The sequence below is a fragment of the Ranitomeya imitator genome, chromosome 5 (assembly GCF_032444005.1).
Source record: "Ranitomeya imitator isolate aRanImi1 chromosome 5, aRanImi1.pri, whole genome shotgun sequence".
Classification (NCBI taxonomy): Eukaryota; Metazoa; Chordata; class Amphibia; order Anura; family Dendrobatidae; genus Ranitomeya; species Ranitomeya imitator.
The window spans coordinates 435,509,890-435,522,527 of NC_091286.1; the positions used below are offsets into that span (position 1 = coordinate 435,509,890).

The 12,638-nt window shown below is 41.6% G+C and overlaps 1 protein-coding gene across 2 annotated transcripts in view; it reads right to left on the bottom strand.

Moving 5' to 3' along the window:
- LOC138638115 (probable cation-transporting ATPase 13A5) overlaps window positions 1-12,638 on the bottom strand; it is a 371,860-nt gene that overhangs the window by 182,567 nt on the left and 176,655 nt on the right. For both annotated transcript variants that reach the window (XM_069727135.1, XM_069727137.1), the window contains exons 13-15: window positions 3,884-3,945; window positions 1,927-2,077; window positions 1,314-1,400 (exon numbers count right to left, since the gene is read on the bottom strand). In XM_069727135.1, coding sequence (XP_069583236.1) covers window positions 1,314-1,400; window positions 1,927-2,077; window positions 3,884-3,945 — 300 coding nt within the window. The remainder of the gene's footprint in view (window positions 1-1,313; window positions 1,401-1,926; window positions 2,078-3,883; window positions 3,946-12,638) is intronic.

Consider the following 12,638-nt stretch of genomic DNA (forward strand, 5'->3'; position numbering starts at 1 on the left):
ACAACATATGGCTGGAGTCAGGAATGAGAAACGGGGCCAGGATGGGGAATATTATTACCATAGGGGCTAATTAAGGGATATTATTACTGCAGTGATTTATTTATTTTATTTTTTGAGTATACTGTTTTAAATGTGGGGCGGTCCTGTTACTGTGTAGAGTGACACTATATCACCTTTTTTACTTCATGTAGTGTAATGTAGAAGTTGTGAAAAATTAAGTAATGTGTTCTGCAAGCAGAGCTTGAGATAACTGTGTTATTTCCTGCAGAAACAAGTCCTGGCTGGAAGAAATGATGGCGGTCTGTGCTGGATGAAAGATGAAGGACCTCACCTGGAGACGTCACTGGTGAGTCAGTGTTACCTATACACTGACACTATACACTGTATACTATATACAGAGCTCCTGTGTATAATGTCACCAGTGATCTCTGTATTACCTCTACACAGACGCTGCATACTAAAGTACAGATCTCCTGTGAATACTGGCACTTATGGTGATAGTATTGTGTTTTTGTTTTTTTTTAATTACTGATCAGTATTGTAGTATTCAGTCACTAAGTGGTGGTAATATGTGGTCTGGAAATGGTGTTGTGGTATTTGTCCCTTGTATGTGCTATTTGGTCACCAAGAGGTGGTAATTTGTGGTCTTGACATGGTGCGGTGGTATTTGTTCCTTGTATGTGATATTATTCGATCACTGTGGTTGTAATTTGTGGTCTGGTCATGGTTCAGTGGTATTTGTTCCTTGTATGTGATATTGGTCAAAATATACCTAAATTGTATTGCATATTTTAACAAATATTTAATAGGTTACAGTAAAGTAACCATTTTTCTGGAATAATCTGGTTTAGGTATAACATGACCCCCGTCACATGACCCCCGTCACATGACCCCCATCACATGACCCCCGTCACATGACCAGGGGGGCCCACAGTGTCTGAACAGCCCGTGACCCTGGCTACCATTAATCCACCCCTGGTGATTAGCATGTGACTTTTGCAGCCAATCACTTGCCACAGTGGTGAAAAATGATTGGCTGTAGTGGCCACATAGCCATCTGTTTAGCAAAATCTACAGATGCACTGAGGGAAACCTAGACATGGATAGATATTGAGAGGTTTGTAACTTTTATTTTTTTAATTATTTTATTTTATACCAGTCTGGGCTGCTTATATCGCTACTTTTAAAGGTTGAGCCATCCCTTTAATACACATGAGACTAAAGATTAAAAACAAAGAGGAACACATATAAAATGTTAAACTTTTTTAGAAAACTATACTGAAAATAACATTAGGAAAATATAATTAACTTGCCTTTGCAGCAGTAGGTCCCGGTTTCACCATTATGCAGCCTTTATATGGGTCATTTTCTCTGATTTTTACCTTGTAATCTTCAAGTTCCTGTTCAATATATTAAATTCAGATTTATTAATGAAGGGTTATTCCCATCACAGCCATTCATGCGTCAGTCAGTCTGTATCTTCTACACTTCTTTTTTCAAAGATTGGTGAACCTCTGACCATCTCTGCCTCTCCAACATTATGCACAGTCATGTACTTTTGAAGTAAATTTATCCTCCACCTATTTTTCATTAGTACCACTTTCTTTTCCAGCCTTCTGTTAATGCTGTCCCAACTTTTTTACTTTTTTGGAGATGTATTTTTGCAGTTAATTTTTAAATGTGGTATTTTTTTCAAATGAAAAGGAAAAATGTATAATTTTCAAATTCTGATTTTTTTATGTTCTGTGGTAAATAAAATATGTCAATAAGAAATTTTGAATCATTGCATTCTCATTTTCTTTTCATCTTACACAGCGTCCCAAAAGTTTTTGGGAATTTGAGTTGTAGATGGGTGCATAATAATATAGCAGAATGCTATATTTTTATAAAATGTAAACATATAAACTTTTTTAACGTGTAACTTACCCAACCTGTTCCCTCAAACATCTTCAAGTCCATTGGATCTCCTAGTAATTTTCCATCCATTGTGATAAGTGAGTGGCAACTTGTCATTGCTTGAAGTATTGGACACCAGCATAGATTATCACAAGAAGTGAAAAATGTCATATCCTGAAAACTAAAAATGTATGTTGACGCACATAGCATTATTTAATCAATATTCATTTTAAGTTTAAGTGAGGGGATAAAAAAATTGTAAAGAGAGCAGACACCATAGGGAGAGAAAAGGTTAGGCAGAATAGGGTGTCCCTTAGGACTTGCTTAAAGGGACCCTGTCAGCAGGATTGTGCACTGTAGCCTACAGACGTTATACTGATTAAAATGATACCTTAGTTGATGAAATCCGTCTTGTGGTTGATTTTTAATCTTTATCTTCAATTTTGAATTAATGATATGCTCGTGCTCCAGGGCGGCCTGTGAGGGGTTCTTCATGTGGTACTCTGTTTAGCTATTCTTAATGAGGACTGCTGACATTTGACATAATGAATATTACGTATATATACTGTACATATTGAAAAAAACGTTCTGCAGGCAATATGTTTGAGGTTTTCCTGATATTCCCCCCAAAAAATCCATTTGAAAATGGCACCCACTGTGCCTGCACAGTAGCAGCTATTGGCAATTGCCAATGGCTGCTATTGTGCAGGCGTCGGCAGCATCACCTTGCTAGAGAAGAAAAAAAATTCCTCCTCCAATCGCTGCTATTGGCTATCAGGCACCATTTTTTTTGAATATCAAGAGAAACTCAAACATATTAATTACCGTATTTTCCGCTTTGTAAGACGCACTTTATTTCCCCCAAATTTGGGGGGGAAATGGGGGTGCATCTTACAAAGCGGATATACCGCTTACCGTTACAGGCTGGGATGAGGGGGGTGTCCACTGCCGCAGTTGTCCGCTGCCGCCTGCCACCACAGCCGCAGTTGTCCGCTGCTGCCCCGGGTGATGCTGGAGGCTGGAGGCTCCGGTGCTGCGGGGGGCTCTGGCGACATTTTGTGAAAGACCAGAGCCCCCCGGCAGTTCGTCCACGCTTTCCTGTAAGACTAACTCCGGGAAAATGGCCGCCGGAATCTCGGGAGATGAGATTTCAGGGCTGGGATCTCATCTCTCGAGATCTTGGTCCCAAGATCTCCATCTGCGCATGCGCCGCCTCCCGGGAGCCATTTTCCAAAAGTCCACCGCACAGGAAAGCATGGACGAACTGCCGGGGGCTCTAGCCATTCACAAAATCTCGGCAGAGCCCCCCCCCGCAGCATCGGAGATAGCCCTGCAGCATCAGAGACAGCCCTGCAGCACCGGAGACAGCCCTGCAGCATCGGAGCCCCCCTGCAGCACCGGAGCCCCCCTGCAGACCCTCTCATCCCAGCCTGCAGCACAGGAGCCCCCCTCCAGCACAGGAGCCCCACTGCAGACCCCCTCATCCCAGCCTGCAGCAATGCTCCACTCCTGCCTCCAGCAACGACCCTGGGACCCTGATCCACCGCAGCCACAACCCCTGGTAAGCAATAAGACACATGGATTATAAGAAGCCCCCCCCACCCCCCAATTTATTAAAAAAAGTTTTTTCCTTTTTTTTCTCCTCAAAATTTGGGGTGCGTCTTATCATTCGGAGCGTCTTACAAAGCGAAAAATACGGTATATACACAGTACATATGTGATTATGCTGCAGCGCAGGTGCCACAGCTGGCACCTACCTGCAAAATAAAAATTAAACAACAACCACAAGATGGATTTTATCAGTCAAGGTATCATTTTAATCAGTATGGCGGCGTCAACCTGAAACTGTCTATAGGTTACTCTGTACAATCCTGCTGACAGGATTCCTTAAAGAAGGAGAGCACAATGTTGACTTTGGCCACTGATTGAGCTTTTTTCACTCATGGCAAGCATACACTTTACAGTTGTTATACTGAATAAAACTTACCAGCTTTTCTCACAAGGAAGAACACCATACAAATCCAAGATGTCTTCTGTCAAAGTGCCAGTCTATAAAGAAATTGAAAAAGTTTATGCAAATGCTATAAATATCTTGACTCCAAGGTCACTTTCAGACAAGTAATACAGGCATAATTTAGCATCCTAATTTCAAACACAGCATCTGGAACTACAGATTCTTCTGAGCTATTGTTAGATCACTATAAGATCCTATGGTAAAATGGCCAAGATCTACTATAGGTCTACTATCACTATAACTATTGAGCAATCAAAAGAGAAAAAGCACCATCAGATCACCAAATCTAGCAAACTGTCCACGGATTCAGAAATTGTCCTAGTACATGAGTTCAAGAGGTAGGCATCCCCAAGTAAGCAAATAGTTGAGACTCAGGATCAAAACTATTAGGGTAAGTTCACACTGGGCGATTTTGCTGCATTTTTTTCTGTAGCAAAACCTGATTTCTTGAAAGGAAAGAAGCTGCGGCAAAAACTCATTTATTGGTGCCTTTTTGGTGCATTTTTGTTGCTTTTTTGGTGCATTTTTTCATGCGTTTTTGTGGCCAACTTGTGTCTCTTTGTGCATGCTAATAAAGTTGAGTGCCCCAAAAGAAAAAAAAACTACTTCCTGTGGAACCATACCTCTAGATCATTTGGAAAACCTGCAATTCATATGCCGCGTACAGTAAAATCACACTGACAGGTTAGAATAGAATAGATATATACACATAGAATAAATAGATATATACAGTTGTGCTCAAAAAAGTTTACATACCCAGGCAGAATTTTTGCTTTCTTGGCCTTTTTTCAGAGAATATAAATGATAATACCAAAACTTTTTCTCCACTCATGGTTAGTGGTTGGGTGAAGCCATTTATTGTCAAACTACTGTGTTTTCTCTTTTTAAATCATAATGACAACCCAAAACATCCAAATGACCCTGATCAAAAGTTCACATAATGGATTTCTTAATGCCATGTATTGCCCCCTCTAACATCAATGACAGCTTGAAGTCTTTTGTGGTAGTTGTGTATGAGGTTCTTTATTTTCTTAGATAGTAAAGCTGCCCACTCATCTTGGCAAAAAGCCTCCAGTTCCTTTAAATTCCTTGGCTGTCTAGTATGAACTGCATGCTTGAGATCTCCCCAGAGTGCCTCAATGATATTGAGGTCAGGAGACTGAGATGGCCACTACAGAACCTTCACTTTACTCTGCTGTAGTCAATTACAGGTCAACTTGGCCTTGTGTTTTGGATTGTTGTCATGTTGGAATGTCAAAGTACGTCCCATGTGCAGCTTCCACGCGGATGAGTGCAAATGTGCCTCCAGTATTTGCTGATAACGTGCCGCATTCATCCTTCCATCAACTTTCACCAAGTTTCCTGTGCCTTTGTAGCTCACACATCTCCAAAACATCAGCAATCCACCTCCATGCTTTACAACAAGAATGGTGTTCCTTTCATCATAGGCCTTGTTGACCACTCTCCAAATGTAACATTTATAGTTGTGGCCAAAAAGTTCAATTTTGGTCTCATCACTCCAAACTGCCTTGCTCCAGAAGTTTTGAGGCTTGTCTCTGTTCTGTTTTGTGTGTTGTACGTGAGATACTTTGTGGAATTTTTGCAGTAATGGCTTTCTTCTGGTGATTCGACCATGCAGTCCATTTTTCTTCAAGTTCCTCCTTATTGTGCATCTTGAAACAGCTACAGCGCTAGTTTTCAGAGAGTCTTGTATTTCAACTGATGTTATTTGTGGATTTTTCTTTGCATCCCGATCAATTTTACTGGCAGTTATAGATGACATTTTTGTTAGTCTACTTGACTATGGTTTTGATTTTACAGAGTCCCTGACTTTCCATTTGTTAATCTAATTTGAACGCTGCTGACTGGCATTATCAATTGGATATCTTTTTGTATCCATTTCCTGTTTTATACAATTCAATTACCTTTTCCCATAGATCCGTTGACAATTTTTTTGCTTTCCCCATGACTCACAATCCAGAAATGTCAGTGGCTGGATGAAAGTGTAAAAGTTTGTCTGGATCCCAGAAGCTCATTCAGCTTTTATACACACACTGATTACAAGCAAACAGGTCACAGGTGAGTATGTTAACTTTAGTAGCCATTCAATCCCACTTGTATCATCTTCTGTGCATGTTATCAAGCCAAAATCCCCAGGGTTTGTGACCTTTTGATCTGTGTGATTTGGATGTTTTTGGTAGTCATTATGATTTAAATAGAGAATACATAGTAGTTTGACAATAAATGGCGTCACCCAACCACTAACCATGAGTAGAGAAAAAGTTTTGCTGTAATCATTCATAGTCTTTGGAAAAGGCTTTGGAAATATATATATACTGTATATGTGTGTGTGTGTGTGTGTGTGTGTCACTGGCATCCACAGTTGTGTGTATCTATCTATATAATTATCTAAGGGTTTTTCCGTCTCTGTCTGTCTGTCTGTCTGTCCTGGAAATCCCACCAGGCCTCGACCAATCAGCGACGGGCACAGCGACGATGATGTCATAAAGGATGTAGAAATCCCACTTTCTGATTCAGCGGCGGGCACAGTATTGACGTAGATGTCATAATGGTTGCCATGGCGACGATGATGTCATAAAGGTTGCCTCGACCAATCAGCGACAGGCACAGTCTGCCGCGAATTCTGGAATCATCATTGTCCATATACTACGTGGACATGCATATTCTAGAATACCCGATGCGTTAGAATCGGGCCACAATCTAGTATATATATATATATATATATATATATATATATATATATATATATATAAAATCATATTTTCCGGTATATAAGACGACTGGGCGTATAAGACGACCCCCCAACTTTTCCAGTTAAAATATAAAATCTTCTCAAAAGTTGGGGGTTGTCTTATATGCCGGGTGTCGTCTTATAGGGTGGGTGCCGAGCAATCTGTGGTCTACGTATATAGTGGGGGGGAGTGGTCCCGATGACGAGGTGAGGGAGCGTCTCACCAGGAAGGTGTAAGTGAAGCAAACTGTCAGCGTCTGTGCCTAGAAAAAAACTCCTCTTTCACTCATCTGGCTCGCCCTTGTATCCTATTATCTCCTTCTCTGCCTCTGCTTCACTTACACCTTCCCGGTGAGGCGCCCCCTCACCTCATCATTGGGACCGCTCCCTCCACAATATGCGGCGACCGCAGATTACTCCGCATCTGCCCTATAAGACGACACCTGGCGTATAAGACGACACCCGACTTTTGAGAGAATTTTCAGGGGTTAAAAAGTCTTATATGCCAGAAAATACAGTGTGTATATATATATATATATATATATATATATATATATATATATATATATATATATATCCCACATACATGCTTAAAGACCGGGAGGGTGACAAGTTGTCCACTACCCCTAGCAAAACTAAATCAGCTCCAATTAATAAAATTAATTAATAAAACTGACGTATTGATTTTTATCAGATGTCATCATTTTGCTCCCTTTTCTCCTATTGTCTCTCTCTCTATCTATATCTATATCTATCTATATATATATATATATATATATATATACACTATGTACATATATATATTGCAAAGATAGATAAAATAAATGCTGGCAATTCATGTGCCACGTACAGTATAACAGTATAATCACTGCGTGACAGGTTAGAAGAGAATAGATAGAGTATAAATATACACATAGAATACATAGATATATAGATGTATACATACATAGAAGAATAGTCATAATTCATCTGCCGTGTACTGTAAAATCCCTGCAGGAGCTAACAGGGTAGAGGAGATCGATTACATACAGTAAACACACATAGAATAGATAGTTAAATTGATGTCTGTGACAAATACAATTATTACAGTGTGTGCAGCTTACTGTACATGCATTTAATTATTAAAAGATAATTTTTCTGAAAAAGATGGCATGGGCTCAGGCATAATTTTGTCAACCAGCAGAGGGAAAGCCGACGGCTGAGGTTTATAGATTCGGAAAGGGGTAATACCCATGGAGCTTTCTAGGCTATTAATATCAGCTTACAGTTGTATATTTAGCCTTTACTGGCTATTAAAATGGGGACCCCCCCAAAAAAATGATGCAGGGTCCCCCTATAATTAATAACCAGCAAAGACTATGCAGACAGCTGTGGGCTGGTATTGATAGATTAGGAAGCCATTGATACTGCCCCCCAGGCTAAAAACGTCAGATCTCAGCCACCTCAAAAAAGGCGCATGTAGAAGATGTGCCATTTCTGGCACTTAGCCTTGCTCTTCCTTCTTGCCCTGTAGCTGTGGCAAGTGGGTGATACTGTAGTTGGGTTGGTTGATGTCATCTTTGTATTGTCCGGTGACATCAAGCCCTGAGGTTAGTAATGGAGAGGTGCCCCCATTGCTATCCCATAATCACATTGTATGAATAGACAGATACCCAAAATAAAGTCCTTTAATTGAAAGAATGACACAGACTTCTTTAATAATCTTAATTAAACCATATTTATGACCTCACCTAATTCCACCGAAGCCATTGTTCTGTAATAAACCCAAATTAAAAAAAACAACCCTATCCCTTACCTCTTCGTCGTTCTGTCGCATGCTTTAATCCATGTCTGGGGGATAATTAGTTTTCAACCTTGATGGTGCCAAGATGCAACCATCCAGGCTAAGAACAACTGGTGAATGAGCTGCTGCGAGTGCAGCATAAGTGACCAGAGGTGACGTCACAGAGGCTGCATTTTCAGTGGGGCCAAACTGGGGAGACCTCAGTGAGATCCCTCTAGCACCATGAGAAAGTCAAACAGTGCAGAGGTGAGTTCACCGGGAGAATATCACTGCGGTGAATTTCCAACTGCGGTGAACTCGCCTCTGCACGTGCAACTTTATTTGGGTGCATATAAAGTATGGTGAATGGAGGTGGAAATTTGAGGACAGAGTATTGGGAGTGATGGGGATGGGCATGGACACATTATGGGAAGTGAGAGTGGGGAAATTTGAGCTAAATATATGGAATGAGGGGTGGGATTGGTGAGGAGTGCTGGAGGAATGTATGCAGACACAGTATGGAGGGATGGGTGCAGGCACATTATTGGGAGCAAAAGGGGATGGGTACCGACAATATGGGGAGTAAGAGGGGATGAATGCCGAAACAATATGGGGGGAGGGGATGTGACAGGAGATTATTGAGGGATGTAATACACAAGACTGGAGAAGATGGAAGTTTGCAGAGATGAGCTTGGCTGTGGAAAGTCATCCTGAGGTTGGACAAGATGAAGAAAAGAAAGGGAATGGCTCCAATCAGAGACAACTTAATCTATCATGTATAACATAAGTGCATATAAAAATATACCTCTTATCAGGTTTTGGTACGGTCTTTTGAATTATGATGCACATTTTGACACAAATACATATATAGATACGATTGCCTGACCTAGTGCCTTTTTAACCCATATTGGTGCATTGACATAATAACACTGAATCCATGTGATTGTTTGATATCATGTGCGAGTGCATGGTTACACAACAACACACAACAGACAGTGACCTCAATATCTCTGTGTTTACCTGAATACGTTTTTTGTATTGTAATTTTTTTTTATACATATATTTTGTGATAGACAAATAAAATTACTAAATTTTTTATATGAACTTATGTACTCCTTGTCCTCCTATTTTGTTGTGCAATGTTATGGAGTTGGGGCCAATTGAATTGAGGGTGGACCACCACTGTGTGATATCCCCCTCCTGCATTTAAAATGCAGCTGGGTTTTGTCTTTGCAATAATCTATAAGGTATCTATATGTAAATGTTTTTTGTTGATACTGACTAATTCTCATTAGTACTGTGGTTCCTGTATGGTCAGCAGTCTGATTATGACTGATAGGGATTGAAGCTTGAGGAGGACAACTTGCATATTCCAAGTGCCTTCTGGGAAAAGCGAAGAGTCTTCCTCAGCAAGAAGATCATTGGGTAAAGCTGGAACCAGCTGCTTGGAAAGCATCGCCAAACCAGGGATTGAAGCTTGAGGAGAACAATTTGCATATTCCAGGTGCCTTCTGGGAAAAGCAAAGACTCTCCCTCAGCAAGAAGATCGTTGGGTACAACCGGGACCAGCTACTTGTAAAGCATCGCCAAGCCATGGATTGAAGCTTGAGGAGAACAATTTGCATATTCCAGGTGCCTTCTGGGAAAAGCAAAGACTCTCCCTCAGCAAGAAGATTGTTGGGTACAACCGGGACCAGCTACTTGTAAAGCATCACCAAGCCAGGGATTGAAGCTTGAGGAGGACAATTTGCATATTCCAGGTGTCTTCTGGGAAAAGCGAAAAGTCTCACTCAGCAAGAAAATCGTTGGGTACAGCTGGGGCCAGCTGCTTGGAAAACATCACCAAATTTTTTGCCTTTAGGACATTGTTGCAAGAAAGCTTGGCTGGTTGAGTAAATTACACAAGGAAGACACACAGTAACATGGCAGATGTGACAACCTACATGGTGAGCTGCAACATGTGCTATATGTTCACAGATCGACCAGAAGAAGAATCCAACTTCACCTGTCAGAAGTGTAGACTACTGGCTCTTTCCGAAGAAAAGCTGCAGGGGTCTGGAAGAAATAATTGCAACATTCAAACTCGCCAAAGAAAATTAAGACTTCCTAGACAGAACAGAAGCATCTCTACTGGTCACAGAAGGTGAAGAAAGTGTCAGAGAACCTCCAAAAGTGGAAGCATGTGACATAGAGTAGCAAGAAGACCATGGCACACAATACCAACGTGGCATCAATTTCACCACAGTAGAATTAGTATAATAAGGACGATAGGTCTTCCACTACACCCAGTCCAGCAGATGGACACGCAACTAGGAGTGCTCACATTTCCAAAAATTATTGGCAGACAAAACCAAAGTTGCATCAATTTCACCACAGTAGGGTCAGACAGGTCTTCCCGTACATACATTTCCAAAAAAAACTGGCAGAAACCTATAGTTTTCACATTTTAAAAAATGAGGGCCTGACACCACCGAAGTGGATTAACTGAAATGAGAATAGAAATAGTATAATTGGGACCGACACGTCTTCCACTACAGCCTACTCAACAGATGTAGACCAACCATAACTGAAGACACTAAAATGTCACAGAATGCAGTTATGTGACATTAATGCATCACAGTAAAAAATGCAATGTGACCTAGTCTGTACAGTCTGCGATAGGGAAGTCCTTGGAGATCCATGACTTGTTCATCTTGATGAAAGTTAGGCAGTCTACACATTCAGGGGACAGACTGCTACGCTTATCCATCAGGATATCACCAGTAGTGCTGAAGACACGTTCTGAGAGAACGCTGGCTGCTGGGCATGAAGAAACCACCAAGGCATGTGATGCAAGCTCAGGCCACTCATCCAAAATGTAAAAGGGTCCAAACCCTCCCCCTAATGGCATTGATATTCAGTTCTAGATACTCCTGCAGCATCCTCTCCTTTCATTCACCACATGTAAGACTTGGAATCTCTTGTGCTGGTGCATGATCTGGTTGTAAAAAAAAATGTGTCAAAGGACTCACAGAAATTGCTTCTACTACTTACACCACTGCTGCTGCTGCAAATGTTTTGGCATTGACAAATTGATGGGCCGGAGCTTGGAAGTCTAGAGCTTCAATTTGAACTGTGTGCTTCACTGCTGTCTTGGAGAAAATCTCTCTTAAGGTTGTGTAAATGTGTTTTTTGATTCTACAGTATTCGCTGGTCCCTTTCTAGGGTGGGAAGCATCTGGCAAAATTTGGTTTTATATCATGGATCTAACAGATTGGCAACCCAGTAGTAAGCAGTATTCCTAATCATAATTATGCAAGGATCATGTCGCAGATAGTGCAGCAAGAGGGCACTCATATGTTGCGCTCTACAATGAGGTCCAAGCCCATGCTGTGTTGGTGGCTAGGTAACAATAAGGCTTGTTTCCTCCAACCCCTCCTGCCAACCAGGAACAACAGACAGGGAGGATTATCCTCTTGATCTGACAGTTGCTCACTCATCACCTCTTCATCCTCCATAACAGTTTGTTTATTATCACCCACCCCCCTCGATTGCTGTAATCCACCCTCCCTTGGCTCCTGCCTATGTGATGACAGTCTGGAACTTAGAGAAAATGTTATCCCTTCCGCATCCTCCTCTGCTTCTTCCTCTTCTTCTGGGTCCGCCATTTCCTCCTGCAGGCTATTCAAAGTCTGTTCCAGCATACAGAAGACAGGAATATTGATGATGATGATGGCATCATCAGAACTAACCATCTTAGTAGCCATTTCAAAACTGTGCAGAAGGATGAAGAGGTCCTTAATCTATGACCACTCTGTAAATGTGATATGCGCCACATCCGTACTGCGGTGGTCCAAGCTGTACGACATGACATAGTGCGTCAGGGCTCACTGCTGCTGCCACAGTCTCTGCAACATGTGCATTGTGCAATTCCAATGTGGAGACACATCACATTGATGCAAGTCAATGACCTGAGGGGTGCGAATGGTGGAAATGAGTACACAGCTTGCACGCTTTCTGGAGCAGCTCCCACAGGCAAGGATAGTGGTGGAGAAAATGCTATACCACCTGGTTGAGGATGTGAGCCATGCAAGTCACGTTTGTGAGCATGCCTCGCAGTAGGGCTGCCACCATTTTTGCAGCATTATCAAACGTGGCCTTCCCTGGATGCAGGTTCAGTAGAGACAGACATTGATCAAATTCATCCTGGAGAGCTGTCCACAACTATTCAGCTG